We start from the raw sequence: 22129 nt of genomic DNA, 5'->3' as shown, positions 1-22129 counted from the left end.
TGCTTTCTTACATGGAGAACTTCAAGAAGAGGTGTACATGAATCAACCTCCAGGTTATGTAGATTCTCGTTTTCCTACACATGTTTGCAAGTTACATCGTTCTCTTTATGGACTTAAATAGGCTCCTCGTGCATGGTATCACAGGCTTAGTACTTTTTTGTTACAAATTGGGTTTGTTACTTCGAAGTGTGACTCGTCATTGTTTATTTACAATGGCACTCTTGGTGTTATTTATTTGTTGGTCTATGTGGACGACATTATTGTCACTGGCTCCAGTACCACAGGTATTGCCTCTATTCTCACTCGTTTACAACAAGAATTTGCAATTAAAGATCTTGGTCAATTGTCTTATTTTCTCGGTATTGAGGCAATTCGTACTTCTTCGGGTTCATTTCTTTCTCAACAACGTTATGCTCATGATCTTCTTATTCGAGCAAAAATGGATGGAGTCAAACCAATCACCACTCCACTGAGTACTTCTGGTGATATTTCTTCTGATCGTAGCACTTTATTAACTGATTCTACTGAATATCGTAGTATTGTTGGAGCATTGCAATATTTAACATTTACTCGTCCAGATCTTGCATTTGTTGTCAATAAAGTTTGTCAATTTATGCATGCTCCTACCGAGTTTCACTGGAGTTTAGTTAAGCGTATTCTTCGTTATCTCAAGAGTACAAGTACCTTTGGTATACTTCTTCGGCCATCTTCTTCTTTACAATTATCTTTCAGTGCATATATTGATTCTTATTGGGCTGGTTCTCTTGATGATCGTCGTTCTACTAGTGGATATTGTGTCTATTTAGGTGGAAATATTATCTCCTGGAGTGCTCGTAAACAAAAAACAGTTTCTCGTTCTAGTACTGAAGCTGAATATCGGGGACTTGCTATTGCTACTGCTGAAATTATGTGGATTCAGTCACTCATTTCGGACACGATCTCCTCCAATATTATGGTGTGAAAATCTTGGTGCAACTTATCTCACAGTTAATCCAATATTTCATGCTCGGACGAAGCATATAGAAATTGACTATCATTTTGTTCGTGATCAAATCGCTTCTAAACTTCTTGATGTTCGTTTTATATCCTCTAAAGATCAAATTGCGGATATTTTTACAAAACCACTCTCTAAAGATCGGTTTTCTCTTTTACGGTTCAAGCTAACGGTTCAGGATAACCCGTTACGCCTGCGGGAGGGTGTTAACTCATCATCTGGTACGTGTGTTACTTGACACACGATACCTTGTTAGTCACGTAGTTTGTATTTTAAGAAATCAGTTTTAAGTTAGGAAATCTTCTTACCTTGCAGTTCAAGGAAAATTGTGTATATATACACTTTGTATCTCTTACGAAAAGTTTGTACAAGGAATAAAAAATAAGTTGTCTTCTAATAAGTCTATCCCTGTCTAGTTCTTCTTCTGTTAAATCAAACCCTAAATAGTTTTAATTCTTGATGAACTCAAGTTACACTCCGGTTCATCTGTTTTTGTAATTCTATCATGCATCAAACAATTGCTTTGTCAATGTTAGACTTGTATATGTTAATGGTTGATGGAGACGGAGTCACATGTTTTGGTTACTTCTGCGCATCAATGTCAGCTTTAATTTAAATCCAGGTAGCTAGACTTTTGGTTTTGGGTGGTCTTAATTAGAGAAGAACTAAGAGAAATCTCAACAAATTATATCACCTGAAATGGCTTATGCTAGGAATGATAGAAATTAAAACTGAAAACAAACAAGGAAAAAAGGAAAAACAATTGTCCATTTTTTCAACACGCAATCAATTCATCCAACATCGAAAGCAAAAATTAATTTCTTTCCCCATGTCTATATAAGCCCTGCTTTATCAACTGGCTTAAGCTAAGTAATCAGCACTAACAACATGTTCGTTTCAAGGAATTGGATTCCGGGGAATCCAATTCCTAGGGAATGCAGCCAAATTCTTGAACCGAACGGTGCAAATGAACTTTTTGTAATTAAGAATTTTGATTCCTATGAATCAAATTCCCTCCGAAATAGATTGGTCCACTAGTGCAATGGAATTGGATTCCGAAGTAAAAACAAAGATAATTGAATTATCTCAACCGAACTTGAATTTTTAGGATTTGATTTGCATTCCTTGGAATCCAATTTCAAGAATTGGATTATCCCATAATTGAATTCTTAGGTTTCCAATTCTCCCAACCGAACGGGCTATAAGTATAGTCCTGCAGGAGAGATATCAAACTCTTTCAAAGATGAATTCTCAGTTAGGTCATCCCATCAAAATATGCAAAATAAACCAAAGTGATCATCATGAACCTTTTATCTTGAGAGATTCCAGTATTGTAAAACATCTTCCAGTCTTCCTACACATCTCATATACGAAATCATGTTAAGAACTCCGACAGAATGTTTACTAAGATTCAAGGGCGTATGCAAGGATTGGTGCTCACTGATCAAAGATCCTAAATTCGTCAAAAAACATTTTGATCATCACAAAGCAAATGATCAATCTATTGGTATTGTTTTCATCTATGCAAATTGTATTCAACAATACTATCTTTATCTGACAATTTTCAACAAATTGTGGGAATACAAAGATGTCCCTAGTTATAAGATCATGGAAAATGACAAGTTCAGAGTAAAGGTGCCTACCGATGGGATATCAAAACTGACTTCCTGCAACGGCTTGCTGTGTTTTCATACGGAGTTTCCTTTGCTTATGGTGAACCCAATCACCAGAGAAATACTAGAGCTTCCGAAACCTTGGATTGAAGAAGAAGATGAGGAGGCAAGCGCATGTGGATTTGGTTTGGACGCTAAAATGAATGTATACAAAGTGGTTCAATTGGAACTGTGTTTTTCCAACTCTTCATTGGAATGTGAGGTCTTAGAGTTAGGTACAACCATATCATGGAGAAAAATCCAACACCAACCCAGCTTTCCTTGCCCAGATTTAGGGGACCCCGATGAGCATCTGGAACCAGTGTTTGTTGAAGGATCTATATATTGGCTCGCTTCCGAAAACATTTTGTGTTTCGATGTTGCAGCTAAGAGGTTAAAATTGATTCCTGAACCTGATCATCAAAAGGCACAGTGTTGCGGCAACTACAATACGTTCTTGGTAGAACTTGATAAGAGTCTTTGTCTTATGACGCATGGTATCTCTTCTGGAATGGTAGGTATATGGAAGATGCAAAAGGACTCTGTCAATGAAGAAACTACATAGTTTTAGTGCGAGGCGTATGATACACAACGCCATAAATCCTTATGGCGTTGAAAACATCCATATTAAATCCTTATGCATGCGAGGTAAGAAGATTTATTTGAAATACAACGAAGGATTGGCTTGTTATGATACACAACGCCAAAAATTGATTGCTCCGGTTTTCAGTAGAGTAGCTGATAATAATAATTTAGGTGCTGTAGCCTACACAAAGAGCATTGTTCGTCTCCAGGATATAGTCGGGTCTTCTACTCTGCGCTTATGCACCGTTAAGTTTCTGATGCATTGTGGATGTTCAACTCTTTGTCGAAACTACTGCAAACTAAAAAAGCCTGAGGAATTTAGACCTTGCTTTTGGTTTACCAAAACCCCCCTATAAGAAAGCCTGCCTAGAATATGAATAAAGAACATATGCCAATTTCTTATTTTCGGTTTTGGAACATATGTTTATATTATACATATATACAACTTTCTGTTTTCTTATAATATCCGGCACTTAATGTTTAGTGTATTGCAACTGCCTTAAATTCTTATAGCTTTCTCATCTGCCACTCACTAAGGCGGGTACCTATGATTTGAGCGCTAAATCTGACTTCTAATGTTAACTCAAGTGCATAAAAGTTTGGTTTAGAAAAATCATGGTGCATTTTCTAATTTGTATATATGACAGCAACAGAGAGCTGCAGCAACTGTACAAGTGTCTTAAAAAAATTAAGATTCTATACCATGAACCATGTGGTTACAAACTTCAGAACAAGGTAAAGAAGCAAACATGATGTATCAAGGATTCAAAAAATTCTGTATCTTGAACCATTACAAATTTCCATACCTGGCTTCGGTACAAATAGACATCATGTCTTAAAAGCTGCCATGCTGCAGGCACACTATGCTCAACAGAAAATAATCTGGTTCTCCTGAAAGCCTTTTGGTGCTATATATACTATTGTTCATCAGGGAAAGAAAAAGCACATCAACACTTGCTACTCTGCATCCAGCAAATTAGGAATGGTTAGCAAATGCAATGTCAGGAATCACATGAGTTAATAAAAAGTACATCTAGTTACCTATTTATCCAAATTCTTGGGTAGAAAAAAACACTGAAATGATATTGATCTGCTTCATTACCTCCCACCTCCAGGAAGTTTTAGTTTATCATTGTTCTTACCCTATTAATCCAATTCAAAGTGAATTATGGTATCACCTATCTTCCTTGGCCATGTTGCGCCTCCAAAATATTTGATATAAGAATACCAATTTAGAGCTCTCTGCCGCAAGGCTAGTCAGAAAGACAACAACATATGATTCTGGGCAAGACTCTTAAGTCGAAACAAAAAAGATGATTGAGCTTAAAATTCACCAACCACATGGAGGGGTCTTCTTGAGCCACATTAGCAGCGAGTGACAAATTCTCACTCAAGAGTTACCAGTACAAGAGATTTACCAGCAGTCCCTATCAGTGGTTAAAAAATGAAGCTTCTCGGCGACAATTTGCATATCCCCCCAAATTTCTATACCAGCTTAGTCCCGAGTTCTTAACGACAGGAGAAAGATTTAAATGCAAAAACTCACAGACATATTCCATTACGGCTACCGAGTTCTTCCCTTCCTTGAAAAATGCTTTCGACAATCTTTTTCCATGTTCCCATCTTCGGAACAAATCCTTGGTGCATCATCTGATTCAAAACAAAATCCACATCTCCTAAACGGTTCTCCTTGCAGAGTCCCTCTATCACCGTCTTGTACGACAAAAAACTGGGCGAAAATCCCTCTGACATCATCCTATCCATGAAACGCTTAGCATCAACAAACTTCTTGGAATCAATTATGCTGTATAGAACAACTTGATACGACCCCGAATTTGGTTTACACCCATTCATCTTCATTCTATCCAAAAGTTCAATCCCCTCCTCCACTCTCCCTTGCTTCCCTAGTCCAGAGATCAATACATTGAATGTAATTGCATCCGGATCACAACCATCATTTTCCATTCTTTCCAACAACTTAAATGCTTCATTTATTCTTCCATTTCTGCATAAACAATGCATCAAAGTGGAGTATGTTACCGCATTTGGCTGACAATCTTGTTTAGGGAACTCATTGAGCAATTCACAAGCTTCTTTCACATCATCATTTTTACATAAACCTTTGATGAGTATATTAAAAGAACAAGTATCAACAACCACTCCCAATTTAGCAGCACCCAAGCAAACTTCATGAATAATTTTGTACCGTCTCGAAGAAACAAGCAAGTTAAGCACAAAATTGAAAGTTCTAGTAGACGGCCAACAATGGTAATCCGGCATCGCGAAGAGAGTCCTAACAGCTTCCTCAACATACCCACCAACATTTCCATAAATCTTAATAACAAAGTAAAAGAAATCATCTGAGAGCTTACACCGACTCTTTTCTTCAGTTTTGATTCTCTTCATAATATCATTAATTGCATCGAAATTCTTAGATTGAGAAAGCTTCGTAATCACCAGAGTGAAAAGTGTTTCATTAGGTTTGTAATCTTTGCGGTGTGAGACTCTTTCCAAGGCGTTTATAAGTGAATCAGGATCTCTAATGGTATTGAAGATTTTCAAGACTTCATTTGGAGCTAACCAGTCTTTATGATTCAACTTTTGCAATGGATCAGAACTGGAACTAGAAATTGATTTTGCAAAGATGGTAAAGCAACATTGTCTGCGTAAGGATGAGTAAATGATTGCCTGATGAATCCTATCACCAAGAGCAATACCACGTTTAATCATTTTCAGCATTTCTGCAAAGCCAACAGGAATTACAATCAACCTTCACATTCAAAGAGGTATAAATTAGTATAAACCTTGAATACATGTAGAGAATTAAAAAGTTAACATCTCAGAACCCCAGAATCAGACAATCTCAATTTCAAACCCTAATATATGATTCATGAATAAAATCTGTAGAGAGGAAGAGAAAAGAGGGACTTCTTACATGTCGTTGGAGCTCAGCAGCATCCGAGACGGAGTTTGGGGTACTAGTGAAGAGGAGGATTACAAGAGAAACCTGTTTTGAGGCATACTGATTTTTTTTTGAGGCATACTTATTTATTATCCCATCTAGGGTGGTTTTATAAGTGGTGTATAAAGATAGTGCAATTACCTATGTATTCTTAAATAATCTAATTATTAGAGTACCCTTATCCTCAAAAACCTAAAATCAAAAATCAAAATAATCTTTAAACTTAAACATCTTGGACTCCAATTCAATCAAGCAATCAATCAATTAAAGGAAACACGAATCGAAGTGAGCGATGTTGGAGTGCGAAATCCAAATCTCAATTGCTCTTAGATGTATTTTATAATGAATTTGTAACAAACTCATCTTGTTTTAGATTGATTTTATTTTGTTTGATCGATAAAATAAGATTTCAAAGATGAAATTAGGGTTTTCAAAAGATCAGTTCGGCTGATCTTGGAATATCAATTTTTAGCCGAACCTAGTATATGATTTAGAGAAATACTATGTTCGGCTAATGCGATTTTGCTAGATTTTGTAAGTTACAGAGTGAAGTTCGGCTGATAACTTGTCGGTCGAACCTCTGTTTTTTGAGAATTCACCCTGGTTCGGCTAACAACGATTTTATTTGAATCAGGCGAACCTAAATTAGTGAATTACAGAGTAAAGTTCGGCTGATAACTTGTCAGCCGAACCTCTGTGTTTCAAAAATATACCTAGGTTCGGCTGATAAGTTGTTAGCCGAACCTAGGTATATTTTCAAAAAACAGAGGTTCGGCTGACCATTCATCTGGTCAGTATATCTGGGTTTTAAAAATTCAATTTTTTGACAGATTCAACTTATAAAAAGGACATTAAACCTTATATAGAAGTCAACCTCTGATTTGAATCACACATTTTAGTCACTTCTAATCCCTAAAATCTTAAAACCCAAGTTTTTTTCACTTCTTCTTTTTCCTAAATTTGATTTCTCTACTAATTTACCACTAATAATTTAATTTTTAATCAATTCTTAAAATTCCTAATTAACATTAACACTAATTATATAAAGATAATTATGTCATTATCAAAAAAAGTGGATAAGAGGTGATGTTGTTTTTTATTTAGTGATCCTATTTTGGCATTATTTAGTATGCCTCAAAAAAAATTCAGTATGCCTCAAAACAGGTTTCTTACGGGAGGAGTAGAGGGTCAAAAGACGGCAAATCTGGGTTTGAGCCCAACATTTGCTACATGCAGCCCAACAATGATGATTACTTGATCAATCAAATGAGAAGATCAACCATGGAGTGATTGTTAAAAGTTTGAACAGTTGGTGCAAGTGAAGTGCAGGCCAAATACTGCTCCCAGCCAAGAACGTTTTGGGGAAACAAAAAAATCCTCGGACGAGGAAAACAGGAGAAAGCAACCTAGCAGACACCGGGGGGATTGCCATTTATGAATATGAAGAAATGCACACTGGGCAGGCTCCACTCCAATTTCACTCATTTTCATAAGTCTGTTTATATTACAAGCAAGCAGTGAAGACACAAACTTATATTACATTAAACTAGCACATTGTTTCCCATGGATGCTACACAAAAGGAGACAATATACAAGAAGCACACAATTTAAAAAGACTGGGAGAACTGGACTATACACTCTGCATATACCATACAAAGAAGTTCCAGAAAACCTATCCACTTTGCACACAAAACGAGACGTTCGACTAACTTGAATATATACAATAAGCACCATGTAAACAGTTATTTACAACCAAAGCAAGAAAAGGTTAAATAGGTCTCTCGATCACACATCCAACATTGTGTCTCAGTCGGACCAACTGAGATTAACCGCCCACCATGAGCTTTTTCGTCATCATCATTGTCTTAATGTTATGCAGAGGGACTGGCCCTGATCATGTAAAAACTTTGTCGCTGAGCAGCACCACCCACAACCACATTTTTCAAACGAGATATTGGGTTCAACATCTTATAAAGCTTCTGCAGTAAGATCAATTTGTACACTGAATATTACTAGGTGAAAAATAAAACATCAAAAAAGAAAAAGGGGAGTCACCATCGGAAAAGGATGATCCAATACTAAGTATTTACTATTTCAGAAACTATATATGATCGAGGAACTAGTCATTAACCACACTTTGACAAAGTAACTGAGAATAGAAAAGAACAAGTGTGTTTTCATTGTATTTGAATTTTGACGAAGAATCGGAAATCTTGAGAACAAACTGATAAGTGGAGCTTATAATCTGTGATAGTTAAATGAACTTGATTGTATATTTTTTCTGCAATTCCTTTGCAATGATCTTTCATTGGAGCGTGCATATCTAGGTTGAAAAGTATAAAAACCTGGTGTTATTCAGTAAGTTTGAAAACTAACATATATTCGTGTTATACTGGAGGTTCTCTATTGGCCTCCTGCAACTACTTTACGTGATCATTTGTCTATCTTAGATATTGTATCAAAAAGTTATTGGGTCCATGGTAAATCCTATACCCAGAGGTCATGTAATTCAAAAGTTAAGACTAAACCAGTGTAGAAACAATTATCAGCCGGGGGATTCAAAAGGATAATGGGAAAAGCAGTACGGGGTTTCTTTAAAGACAACTCCTCAAGGAGAAGTCATGATTAATAGGTCACCATGTAAAAAGAAACATCACAATGTATTTACGAGTCATTTGACCTGGAAAAGGAACAAAATTCCATAAAAGGTGCAATTTAACCTTTCGACTTTGCTCAATGGGCATATAATCTCTTCCAAACACTTCCATGCTTCATTGTTTGTCCATTAAGGAATATACTCAGCGATGGATTCCAACAAATTCCAAGGAAAGCGAACAGTTTAAGAAATCATATTTCAAGAAAATAAGATGCATGATCTGATGGTGCATTGTCAATAAAACCATAGAATAATCAATAAGCTACCAAAATCATTATCATTAATGCTATGGAGTGCTACGACAAAGACAAAAATGGTATCAATAAAGCATAATGAAAAATAGTGAATAGAATACCTCATCGCTGATGCTGAAGTGCCACTTAAGCTGGCGACCTTGACAACTTTCTCGCTGCCACCTCTGCCCGATGACTACCAACCCCATCAGAGCTGCAGCCACGACAACAGGCCAAAGAGCTTTTGCATCCTTAGCTTGAGTGTACCAAGAAGTTGCGTGTTTCTTCCACCACGCTTCACAAGGAAGGTCATAGTTATCTTCCTCCGAAGGATTGTGAGGTTCGGAGATTTTAGAAGAAGAATCCAACTTAGCCACATCACTAGGTTCAGGCATAACTGTGCAATTTGTACTCTCACTAATTGTGGATGCACTTAGCCTTGCCTCAACATCATGAAATGAACAGAGATTAGCATTCATATCTATAATTTCCTCTTTGTTGACCAATTTTATCCCTTGGAAACTATTGCTTTCTTCACAAAGAGGTGGGTTTTCGCCCTTTTCATCAAAGAACTGAGAATGGTGCAACTGTTCAAGTACTTCCAATCCTTTGATATTCCAACTATCTTCGTCAAATTTCTCAGATTTCTCACCTTCCTCCATATCCAGTAGAGACACTTCATTGTGATGCAAAGAATCCTGAGTGACACCGTTACTGCAATCAGGCTGTACTGGAAGATTCTCGTGCTCACTCGGTGGGAAGACAAAATGTTTAGACATGAACATTGCAGTAGAGGTTTCAACTGCATCTTCACCAACATCACTGCCCATATCATCATTGTTGGAATCCAACCCTTTTGGACCAGGAGCAGCAGCATAGGTTGAAGCCGTAAGAGAGACAACTTCCCATTCATTTCCACGAGAGAGAGCTCCCTCTCCTTGATATTCACTATCCTCCATTTTTAGGTTGATTCAAGTGTTCCCTAGACATTTATTTTTGTCAACTTTATCAGATCATAAACTACAAAGAGCATCGAAAGTGTAAAAACATTTATTTTTGTCTTTTTGCATGCTTTCAAAAGAAAATAGAACTACTGAGACTATTTTTGTGTTCTGCTATTAGTATCAAGTCATTTATCTTTCTTTCTCCCTTTTGTAAAAAGTCAACCAATGTACTTAATGCTGCACCCAAGAGCAGAGAAATGTTTACAGATCTGTCTGAAGTGGACTTGTAACCAAATACGAGTAAACATTGAGACAACATATTGGACATCTAGTGTCTCAAAATCAAATATCCTAGGGCTATCGCATGTAACAGTAACTTCATTTACATACCAATGTATCCGCACTAAACATTGAAACAATCCCAAGAGGCAAGATTAGAGACACCAGTATCTAAGAATGAATTGATGAAGATCCAGAAACAACAGTGTCAAAGAAAAACAATTTGCAGGGGCTAATAATCAAGTTTAGAAGAGATCAGCGATTCTTTGTCACGTTGAATTTCTCCCATCTTAATATCTTGTCTAATAAAGGGTGTGACAGAGCTGCATTTCAGCAGACTAATCTCTCTGCTCATAACACGATTGGGATAGTATCTCTACAACATTATCCATTAACTCATACGATAAGTTATCTGTACCACAAAACTTTGACATTAGAAGTCAGATAAATGTGTTGAAGCATCAAACGTGACCTTATTTCTAGTACACAGAACGAAGTGAATTCAAATTCATACAGACGCAACCCTCCAAACATCAGAATCCACACAAATGAACAAGAAGAAATGTTGAAAAAGTACTCTTGATAATACTTAGATGAAAACTAATTTCAATCAATAATTCAAACTTAAAATAGCAATTAAACGCACAGAATCAGTAAGGATAGTGAAAACTTGATAAGGGTCCAAAGTTTAATATCTTCTAACATCAACTAATAATAACCCTAATCATGGATTTGTAGCCAAAACCAAGAGAACTATAGTAAGTAATAATCTCAAAAAAACCTAAACTCTTCCACAGAGAAACTAATGAAGTTACTAAACATAAATTGAAGTTGACGTAGATGATAATATTGATTGATTCTAAGAAAAACTTACCGGAAGATGATACTTTGAAGGTCGCGGTGGACGAGATCCAGTTTTGTTTGAACTAAGCAAGGAAAGAAGGAACCAAAGCTAGGTATAAAAACCGCAAAAGAGAACGACTTGCTGGAATGCTTTCTGGTTTTTAATACAGCTTATTTTTGATGTGGTTCGATGAGATTAGGTTCAATAGATTGTGTGATAAACGGTATAGATGGATCTTCTATCACTTATTGAAGAGCCCGTTTGGCTACGAGAAGTATAAGTCTACATAAAAATCTTTTTTGCTTTTATACACGTCAATCAGAAGTTTAGTTTCCAAACTAACTTTAACTTTCGATTTAATCGATAAAAAAAGTCCCTCTATTTTAATATGATAGGTTTTAATCCCTTGCATTGGATGTATATGTTTCACAGCTTCTGCCTTGTACCCCGGAAGAAACGGAGCTAAATAGGCGACAGAAAGGGGATTGACAAATTTCAATGTGGAAGAAGATTGTAAGAACCTGTTTGACTATTTAAATGGGACACCTTCTCAAATTTCCTGATAGAATCAAACAATTATGGATGAAGTGAAAAGAGAATTTAATCGTTGCCAAAAATTTTTGGGTTTTTTTTTTAGTCCTAGATTAGCTAACAATGTGGCAGATACTCTAGCAAAAGAGGCAAAAACCTTCATTAATTTTGTTGATCGGAGCAATACTCCACCTAATTGTATTTTGCAAAGTTTAGAAGTAGATACATTTAATGCAAGGAATGGAAATCCTAATCCAGCATTAGACGGCTCTATTATCAATGATGTAAGGGTTACTAACTCCATAAGTTAGTCTTTTGAATGCATTTGAACTTACAAAAAAAAAAAAAAAATCCTTCTGTAAACAGTAATTAAGAGAGGTCATGAGTCCATTTTTGTGGACATTCTCTAAAAAGTGTTAATTTTTTCTTAAATTTGATCTGCAAAAATTTGATGTCTGAAAATTAAAAGAAAATTCATGAGTCTGTATCGTGGACATTTTTAAGAAGTGTTTGATATTTCAATTTCGGTCATTGTGTAACGAGAATCTGAGTTTTTAGGCTAACTCCTATGGGCTAGATTGAACTGTTATATTGACTGAAAAGTGTTGCAAATCATGAAAAAAGTGTGGGAAATTTTTTTACACTGCTAGTTGATAGTTCTCTCTCCTAGCAACTGCTCGCAATTCAACTATCAGCGAGATTGAAATGTTGAACCGTTCAGAGCTCAAAAAGTGGTCTAAACGCTGAACCATTCAGCGCTGGGAGAAAATTTTCTGATCTAGCGGCTGAGATTTAAAACGTTGAACCGTTCGGCACTCGGCATTATATGGTGGTCCCGCTGCTAATCTAGCTGCTAGATTAGCCATCCCATAGGACTTAGGAGGTTGCCCATACTGACGTGGATGGCCAATCTAACGGCTAGATATTTAGCCCATAGGACTGAGCCTTAGCTAGTGAAATGATGAGATTTGTCGGCAATTACTTGAATAATCGAAATATGTGTGGTCCATTTTGAGTGGCATTATTACACCAGAATCTTTGTGGATTGAAGGTTGAATCTTGTTGTAAGCCTGACCGACTAGTTGGAAAGTAAATTTAAACAGTCAATCTAAGTGGGTGGTCAAAGATGTGAATAATGGAACTGTTTGGAGGAGAGGATAGAAAGATGAGGTCTATATAATTCTCCAGGAAAACAACATTCTCCATGATAATATTGATTGCAGTTTCTTTAATGGTTGCCCGGCAGCTCTTGACTTATATACGTTTCAAAGGTTTTGGTTGGCAAAGTGAAGATTAACTCCATCTATGGCGACAAATGACATCCCACCACGCTACGATCCTAAACACACTGAATCCATTAGTGACTCATCTCATAAACTGCTAGATGATCCAGAAACAAGTGTTGAGGAGGAACTGCTTGATGATGCTAATACAATTGACACATTGATTAAGCACAGCCACGAGTTACCTAGAAGACCGATATTGGTAAGAGTCTTGTTCATTCCCAAATGTTTGGTTACCGTAATTTCAGTCTTTATGGAAGCCAAACTTGTAAGACATATTGATATGCGCAGCCTCAGAGAGCTCCCGGTGTGCCTAAGTTTGGCAGTTGGGATGCACATGATTCTTCTTCCTGGGACGGTCCTGATGGGATTTTTGAAAAAGTTACTGAGGAGTCTAGTGGAAAGGCGACATCAGGAGGGGGCGATTCTGAGGTATTATTATTGCTCGTCAACTTTTTTTTATCGAAATTTGTGTAGAGTTGTCTAATTTTTCCTTGAAAGAATTGTTAATAAAGAGTTTCGGCGTCTAATGCCCATAAATTCATTTGTGCTAGTCACCTGGACATCAAACTACAATTAGTGGGAACGGTAGCAATGAATCTATGCACGGTGGACAGGATGCGTCAGACCGTTCTCATGAATTTACCACCGGGAATAACATTTATTTTGACAATCTGTGGAGGGAGGGCAGTGAAAAAGATCGGTCTGATCCTGAAAGTATAAAGAATCCAGGGAATCCTGAAAGTGCAAAACAACCTGGCTCTATTGATAATAAGGTAAACCGTTTAAGTTAGAAGTGTTCTTTTTTTTTGTTGGGTTTCTGCATCTTTTTATAAGTCGTTTAACAGTTCTGTTGTTAACTTTCAGAGGCATCGTTGGTATCAATGGTGGCGTAGCAAAAGATAAATTGTTTGCACAGAGTGAACAATGAAATTTGAAACCTGTATCTCGCTGTATACTGTATTATATATTTTTTATAATTTTTTGATTAGTTCCACCCTATAATCCAAAACTGGGATGGTCAATACAATTGAACTCATATTAACGAAAAATAACTGATAAACGAAATCACATTTATTGTATCAAGTAGCTAGTACATATTCAAGAACCACAGCAATAGCAGGAGCAACGAAATGCTTCAGACTGAAGGCTCCAATGTTCTTGCACAGATGTATATTATTCCATACAGAGCAACATTTCAATCCACTTTCTCTCAGTTTTAATCAAAACTGCTATGGTATTTTCAAGCCATGGATGGAAGCTTTGAAAACCCTTTCCATATTTTGCTTGTACTAATTAGCTGTTTACCTTAACTTCCTCAGAGGCAGTGCTTGTCTAAAGAGTTTCTCTACATCATTCGCCTCCATTTCCAAATCATTTAAAATTGCCATATCTTCTTCACTAAGTCCTCTCAGGAGGTTCTCTTCGCCTTGCTTGAGTTCATCGAATCCCTCAAATAGCCTCTCCAATAGTGTCATTTCAGTTCTCTCAACCTTCTCTATACTTCACTATCAATCTCTCCTTCGATCTCCTCTACCTCTCTTACAATAGTCACAGTCCTTTCTATTCTTTCTACTAGAGGAGGTTCAGGCCCACATGAACGTAAATGAACGTACATTCCCACTTAAATGAACGTACTAAAATCCCGTCCTACACTTTTTGCTGCTCTTTTTATTTCAGGGACTATGCTATCAGGTAAAACCAAGCTTCTCGTGTACAGGAATGCACCTCCATATCCATCCCATGCATCATTCCTACCACGATAATATACGGATATATAATCATCCTCTTTATTCTCCATCTTGGATGACTAAATGTACCTGCAGAAAGCAACCTAATGAGGTCAATAAGGACTAGCAAGTCAGGTGGATGAAATGTAAGAGAGATGCATAAATGTAAGAGGTTAATGAGGCAGTGTATCTTGTCTTCCGACACTTGGTTTACATCGGCCCACAGAGTCCACACAGAATGACTTTGGACTATTTGTTTATTTCTGAACTTAACCCATAATACTGGTTAAATCAACAGCTAAATGCACGGCTAAGCTTATGATGTTCAGCATTTGAGGAAGTTTACCTAGTCACTTGATAGAGAAAGGAACCATTTGTGAAGGGACAAAACTTAAATCTTAAAACTAGTTGAACAACACCCTTCTCTAGGGAGGATGACTACTTAAAAGCATGGTCTCCATTATGATTATGATTTTAAACATGTGAAGAGAGAACAAAATGGTCTAAGACTAAGGATAGGAACTCTACATGAATCCATATGTATAAATATCAAACAACTGGAGGCTTTTAAACTACCTACAAGTTTGTTGGCCTCCGTGTGGAAATCGTGCAGTTGGCAATCAAAAGCATCAAAAATGCGATCCCAACCACTGGTGATATACCACGTCCAAGTGAAATTTTCAATGTAAATTTGACAAGTGCGGAAGGATCTGGTGTTGGGAATTCACCAACATCTGACTTTTGAGGGACACATTTCTTACGAGAGACAGCACATTCATGAACTCATCTACAACTCTGTTCCCAAACAAATCACCACATTTGATCTGCAAGAATACAAGGGCTTAAACAGTCAAACCACAAATCAGTCTCCTGAAATACTTGAAACATTAAGTAGTCACTTGAATGACTTCAGAAAATAAAACTCAGATAACCTGGCATTCAGTCTCATCGGGCCGATTATTACATGTCTGCAGACATGCAACATTGGCTGCACAAGATGGGTTCGCTATACACTTGGCTAGTTCCACCCTGAAACAAAGAGAGTAAGAAGAATGTGTCACACAAGATTGAAGCGTCGTGTTCTTAGACATATGGAATAACATACAACACTATGCAATAAGGTTCTACATTTTACATTGAAGACTCAATAAAATTTTGGGAATATGAAAAGCTTGTGTCCATCATAGACTCATAAAATGATTCTACGAATATCTGTAATGATGGTATGACCTCTGCATAGAGAATAATCTTTCCACAATAGTTAGAAATTAAACCAAATTAGAGACCTCTAACAGTTTTCACTTTCTTATTGTGACAATAAAATTGGATAGATTGCAGAGTTTAAAATGTGACTCAATAAAAATATTTCATATGAATTAATCGATCCTTCTTAAGGTAGACACAGTGAGGAGGATATGCAGACAAGAAAATGAGGCCTCACATCCATGTGGAGACATAGGACAGTTTGAACAAGGTATACAACAAAAACTTGATACACTAATTCATGCTGTATGTCTGTACATCACTACTGACACCTAGGGTTATTATGAACCGATGAAAATTGTGGATCTTGTACGATACATGTCATCCAATGAGCTTAGATAAATCAGGATTATTCATTTCCTCTTTTGCTGTTATTTTGGGTGCGAGAAAGAGAAGGATGCCACATAGAAAATCATGAGAATTTCAGGAGGGCTACTTAACTCAAAGTTGAGCTTAGCAATTTAAAATTTATAAATGTTCTATATTGGAGCCAGACATTTCCCTTTTTAAACATTTTTACTCATGCAACAGGTCAGTATTCCAATTGAACCTAGAGGAACTCACGGGAAACGAAGACACGAAGTGATCTTACTTCACTGCATTACCGTTGCATCCAACAGGACCCTATTCAGGAATGGATGAGCAACCTACTTCATGATGGATATCAAATTAATTTATTTCAAAGTAATATCTGCTAGTTAACTTGAATATAAAAATATCAGTACAGTTGGTTTGTGGTAATTACCCATGTGGATGTAGTCAGAAAATTTTTGAATGCTAGTAGTACGATTCCACCTTATTGTTTTTGAAAATTGATGACAAAATACTGAACTTAGATTATTAGTGACACGTGGTACCCAATTGCATACTTGAAAAGTTTCGGCTAGTTTGGACAAAATACCTGCACTCTTTCAGTAAACAACCACATGTCTTTAGTGCATCAACGGCACCAGCAGATGGAACAAGTAAGAATATACGTGCAAGTACACCAGCTACTACCATGACCTGTGCTTGCTTCAAATGCTTGGTAATATGTGACAGCATTGAAGCCCGAATATCAACTTCCCCCCTGTATTTTCAAAAAAAAAAAAAAGAGTGAGTGCCTCTAAGTATCGTAAACCTAAAACATCTTTACACCAAGAGAAATACAATGTATTTTTTACCTCGGAACATTGTTCACCAATTTTGACAGTAGAAGCCGAAGCAGTATTTTCTTCTCCACCTAAGGAGAGATGCAAATCTCTAGTCTTATACTGGAAATAGGTTTTGAAGGATCTTGCCTGCTTGGGGATTCTAGAAACTAACCTTTGCTGGTTCCAGCCAGGTCCCCTTTTGTAGAAACCTTCCATCGCTTTTAGGTAAGGACTCAATACAAGCAAGAACAATACTTCTATTAGCATACAGTATATATACACCATTTGTATGAGTCAAAATCCTATGGATCGAAAGATATGCTAATAGAATCGACTGTCTGACTCCAAAAATTCAGATGAGAAGTAAAATCTGTAAAACTTAAAAGGATGCAAAATGCACATTCAAATGATGCAGGCAATCACAAGGAATACTTATCCCAGACAAAATATTGGAATTACTGATAAGAGCAAAATCACCATAAATAAAGAAATGGGGGATAGTGTTGAGACTGCATGCTACAGAATACCAAAATTGATAATGCAGGCAAAGTAAAAGATACAAATTCCATATCCAATTGTATGAAAACACTGAGAAGAAACAAAAAAGGAACACATTAATCAAAATTTAGAAAAAGATCACCATATTAAATTAAGTTCATCCCCATTTACATCAAAAGATCACCTACTACTAGTAATACTTGTTCATTACCTACATAGTGACTGACAAATCAAGATTAACATCACCCTTTCCATAAAATTAGAAACCCCTAATCCCATTATTAACATTACCCATTCCATAAAGTTAGAAACCCTAGTTCCGCATCACTAAAATTTTTGTTTCAAGAACCCAACATCAGAAATACTAACTCCCAGTTTTGACCCCCAAAATACCAACAACTACCAGCAGTAATGCTTCTATTTGTTCTACCCACACTTGAAACCTAAAGAAACCCTAATTGTTAACTAGATCATAGAAAAACTTCCTTTGAAGAGCTGCAATTCTTTCATTCGCCTTTGTAACCTCTTCAACTATGTAATACTTAGCTGTCTCTCCATCAACTTGGTAAACATCTTCAATTTCACGGACCCTAAATATCTTCTGCTTCTCTTCTTCTCCCATCAATGTCTTCATAACTTTGTATAGTTGCCAGACTCCCAAAACGGCAACAACACCACCAGCTATAGCAGACTTGATAAGAACCTGATTATCCATGGTAGCAAATGGCTTGAATGGTTGAGGAGCAGAGAAGAAAGGAATAGAAATTAATCTGAGCTTCAGCTCTGCTGCTACAAAGAAAAGAATTCTCGTGAACTCTCACGAACCTTTTCTAACCTCGAAAGGAAAGCGAAAAATCAACCTAGTCAACCTTATTCAAATCCAACTCTCCTTCGATTTTTCATCGCGTTCACGTTTGCTAAAAGCTGATACCAATTCTTTCGGGGGACACCATTTTATGTAAGACAAAAAGATAAAAACCGATCCTGACCGTCGGATCACCAAACGGTTACCCCTGCTGATTTTTCTGTTTGTACATTTTAGTGTTGCTTTCCCCTCTAATTCTAACCGGTTTTCATCCTTTAAACCCTAATTTTTCATCCTTATCCTCTATTTTTTCCAATTTGTTTAATTTTAAAAAAAAATCTTCTTTTGTTGTAAGCGGATCTTACGAAATTTGGGTTTTTCTTGTCAAACTACTATTGTTTGATTCTGATTCCTTGTATGCAGCTTTCAATTTATTTTTTGTTTCTTTTGTTGTCTTCTGCGGAGTTATGCAGCATTAAAACCTTGTTGTCTGCATCAGTGGTTGCAACAATGTCTACCATCTTCAGTTGGCTTAAATTTCATAGGTTAAAGGTCTGTTGGCTTATCTTATATGCAATGGTGCATCTTATTACTATCCTTACTTGACACCTGACACTTCAAAATGGTTATGTAAACTTTAATCCTTAGCTTCACACACTATCTTTAATTGCATCGACGCCTATATATTACTCACCTTCTCTGTTATCAATACTTTTTAATATTTATCATCGAATTGTTATCAACATCACTACACCCACCTGTTATACTCTTATTTTAAATACCTTCTCAATTATCACTACTCATTTACATGTTAGTTCTCCATACCTGAAATTTTCAATTCACTGTCTTTCAATGTATGATAATATAAATACCATCTCTTAACATATGAATGATATCAATCTTGCAGATTATCCTGAAAAAGTTAGAGTTTTTAGCTCTATCTCAAGGCATTAAAGACCGGAAAATTTGTCTAACTGGTAAACACTTTTCTCCTGGCATTATATTGTGGAAAAAAACTGAAAAAACTACTAGCTAGATTTATATGGCCTCATCTTAAGCATGATAATAATTGGCAGTTTATAGTGAGATCTCTTGAGCCTTATATTTACGCTATTAGATTTTGTACCAATGAAGACAAAAATGATATCTTGTTTGGAGGAGATTGGAACTTTGATGGATATTTGATTGTTCTTAGAGACTAGCATCCCTCTTTTCCTTATCAAAAACTAATCTTTGACACTTCACCTTTTTGGATTGAATACAAATACCTTCACCTAAATTCACATATCCATAAATCCTTGGTCTCTTTGGTAATATTGTTGGAGAAACTGTTGTAGTTGAACCTGATGGTGTTGATCCTACTACTTCAACCAAATTTAAAGCTTTGGTTATAATGAGAGTAACTACCCCCATGATTAAAGGTATTCATGCTGATAATGTCGCAGGAGCTTCAAGATGGGTAGGATTCTTTTTTGAAAAACAACCTTACAATATTTGTGATGACTGTAAAGTTCTTGATCATGATACTAGGTTATTTGCTGATCGCAAGACTTGAAGACTGAACATGGAAAGAACTGTGAGGAATTTTGTTCATGCTTTAGAACATGTTATTATATTATACCAGAAAGAAATCCTCAAGAATTGGCCAATTTGTTTATGCATCATGGTCATCAGAGACGATCTTACTTACGAGAACCTGTTTCTTCTCAGCTTGGTCCTTTACATGGAATGGATATTTCTCACTTTACGGCAACAAGGCATTACCTAATCCTAATGCTCTAGTTCCTGCAAGCTCTAGTTGTGGTTGTCATACCTTTACCCGTCCAAAAAAAGAACCAGAAATATGAAGATTGGTGTTCTCTATGATGGTGATTTGGATCAAGCTTCTACTAGTAACCATGCTTCTACAAGTCATCAACATAATGTAACCGCACAAGCCTCGGCAATCCATCAACTTGTTGATCATAATATTCAAGTTTATGAATCTTTTAATGAACGTATTGGCGGTAAGCCGGTAATCGATATTGGGAAGCACAAGCAAATGTTAAATTTGAGCCAAATGTTTGGGACATTGCTGCAAGAACTAGATTTCTTAATCGGAACCTCACTGATGCTGGTCAATGAATATTACTTCTCACTTTTGGTCTTTGTTTAGTTTGTTATACCATTTCTCTTATCATAAAAATACTCTCTTGGAATTGTCAGGGTTTTAATAATCCATCCACTCGTGGTTATTTACACTTTTGCATTAATAAATATAACCGTAACATTTTCTTTTTGTCGAAACAATAACTCAGTATTTTGTAATGTATTATTTCCTTCAACAAATATCCATATTTCTGGTATGCTTCTCCTATTGGTTTGTCTGGTGGTATTTATATTGCTTGGAAACTTGGTGTTAACCTTGAAATCATGCACACTACTAGGCATAAAATTCATGCCATCTTGCACACTCATTATCACCATCCTGACATTCATTTAAGTTGTATGTATGATGCTCATGACCCTATGGAAAATCAAGATCAATGAAAATATTTATTAGATATGTAACATCATGTTAATATACCATGGGTCTTGTTAGGTGATCTTAACTTTACCAAGAATGATTCTGAAATTCTTAGATCCCATATTGCTCATCATCATCACTCTAGATTAATTAAACCAATTATTAAACAATTAGGTTTGATTGATTTAGGGTTCTCTGGATCTTCTACAACTTAGTCTAATCATCGATATGTTAGACTAAATAGATATTTAGTCAATACTTTATGGATAAACAACTACTCAACGGTTTTTCTTCAACATGTACCACCTGTTGCTTCACACTTCTCAATATTCAGGACCTAAATATACCCCTTTTAAGTGTATATATGTTTGTTATCCCAAACTTCTTGTACTGATATCATCAACAATAATTGGTCTCAAAAAAATTTAGGCTCTCCATCTTATCAATTTTCTTTTAAACTTAAACATACTTGACATCACCTATAATTTTGGAAGAAAAACTCATTTGGTAACATTGAAAATCAAATTCCATCATTTCATCAACAACTTGAATATTATAACAACTTAAACTTCCCAACTCCTCATCCTATTGTTTCTCATTTAACCAAATCCCTTGAACATTGGTTATCGATTCCAAAGGATTTTTGTATGCGAAAACCTAGAACTCATTCTCAAGATGCTGACAGAAATACATCATATTTTCATTCCAACAAGAAAAGAAATATAAATTCAATTCAAGATTCTTTTAGTCTTTGGCATGATTCAAAGAATGAAATAGAGCATACTCTTGTCTAACATTTTTCTAGAATTTCGACATCTTCTAATCCAGATCAAGATATTTCTATTTTGTCTAACTTTCGAAAATATATAACACAAGAGGATAATAATACTCTTCTTCAGATTTCTTCTGAACAAGAAATAAAAGATGTGGCATTCCAGATCAGACCTTGGGCTTCAGGGGCAGAGCCAAGGGTTGACTAACCTTGGCTTTAGCCCTATCTAAAATCAGCAAAACAATCAAAATACCCAATTTTAATCCCATTTTTTATATTTAATCCACCTAATAATTTGCATTTAGTCTAAATTCCACATGTTCATGAATTTTTTTAGCCCCTCACAATTTTAATACCCGGTTCCGCCAATGTTGGGCTTCAACGGGATCAAATGGATTTCAAGCTGTTTTCTATCAACAATGTTGGTCTACTATAAGTAATGATGTGGTCTCTATGGTT

At 36.2% G+C, this 22129-nt stretch overlaps 4 protein-coding genes and 1 pseudogene across 8 annotated transcripts; 2 read left to right on the top strand and 3 right to left on the bottom strand.

Annotated features, from left to right (window-relative positions):
• Window positions 1-1743: 1743 nt before the first annotated feature.
• LOC113296745 (pentatricopeptide repeat-containing protein At3g14580, mitochondrial-like) lies at window positions 1744-6264 on the bottom strand. 4 transcript variants are annotated; one of them, XM_026545072.1, is made up of 6 exons: window positions 6167-6199; window positions 4570-6001; window positions 4273-4484; window positions 4038-4193; window positions 2638-3188; window positions 1744-2348 (listed from the first exon to the last, which is right to left on the bottom strand). In XM_026545072.1, the coding sequence occupies exons 1-2, from the start codon at window positions 6187-6189 to the stop codon at window positions 4774-4776; spliced, it is 1251 nt and encodes a 416-aa protein (XP_026400857.1). In that variant the 5' UTR covers window positions 6190-6199; the 3' UTR covers window positions 1744-2348; window positions 2638-3188; window positions 4038-4193; window positions 4273-4484; window positions 4570-4773. The 4 variants fall into 4 exon arrangements, with proteins under 4 accessions (XP_026400857.1, XP_026400859.1, XP_026400856.1 ...); XM_026545074.1 differs by having other exon boundaries at window positions 4273-5972; window positions 6167-6264; XM_026545071.1 differs by having other exon boundaries at window positions 4273-6001.
• On the top strand, window positions 2372-3211 carry LOC113294393 (putative F-box protein At1g47790). The gene has a single exon (XM_026542791.1). The coding sequence runs from the start codon at window positions 2372-2374 to the stop codon at window positions 3209-3211; it is 840 nt and encodes a 279-aa protein (XP_026398576.1).
• A 1370-nt stretch (window positions 6265-7634) lies between the features above and the next one.
• LOC113296743 (ATG8-interacting protein 1-like) lies at window positions 7635-11392 on the bottom strand. Its single transcript, XM_026545070.1, has 3 exons — window positions 11180-11392; window positions 9205-10064; window positions 7635-8172 (listed from the first exon to the last, which is right to left on the bottom strand). The coding sequence occupies exons 2-3, from the start codon at window positions 10039-10041 to the stop codon at window positions 8065-8067; spliced, it is 945 nt and encodes a 314-aa protein (XP_026400855.1). The 5' UTR covers window positions 10042-10064; window positions 11180-11392; the 3' UTR covers window positions 7635-8064.
• A 1401-nt stretch (window positions 11393-12793) lies between these two features.
• LOC113296742 lies at window positions 12794-14061 on the top strand. 2 transcript variants are annotated; one of them, XM_026545068.1, is made up of 4 exons: window positions 12794-13165; window positions 13255-13395; window positions 13518-13722; window positions 13822-14061. In XM_026545068.1, exons 1-4 carry the CDS (start codon window positions 12986-12988, stop codon window positions 13857-13859), a joined length of 564 nt encoding a protein of 187 aa, XP_026400853.1. In that variant the 5' UTR covers window positions 12794-12985; the 3' UTR covers window positions 13860-14061. The 2 variants fall into 2 exon arrangements, with proteins under 2 accessions (XP_026400853.1, XP_026400852.1); XM_026545067.1 differs by having other exon boundaries at window positions 13518-13739; window positions 13831-14061.
• Window positions 14023-18441, bottom strand: LOC113296741 (annotated as a pseudogene).
• Window positions 18442-22129: the final 3688 nt, after the last annotated feature.

The sequence above is a fragment of the Papaver somniferum genome, chromosome 7 (genome assembly GCF_003573695.1).
Source record: "Papaver somniferum cultivar HN1 chromosome 7, ASM357369v1, whole genome shotgun sequence".
In the NCBI taxonomy this organism is placed as follows: Eukaryota; Viridiplantae; Streptophyta; class Magnoliopsida; order Ranunculales; family Papaveraceae; genus Papaver; species Papaver somniferum.
Note: the sequence above shows the minus strand (reverse complement) of the source record. Positions and strands in the feature narration are given on the sequence as shown.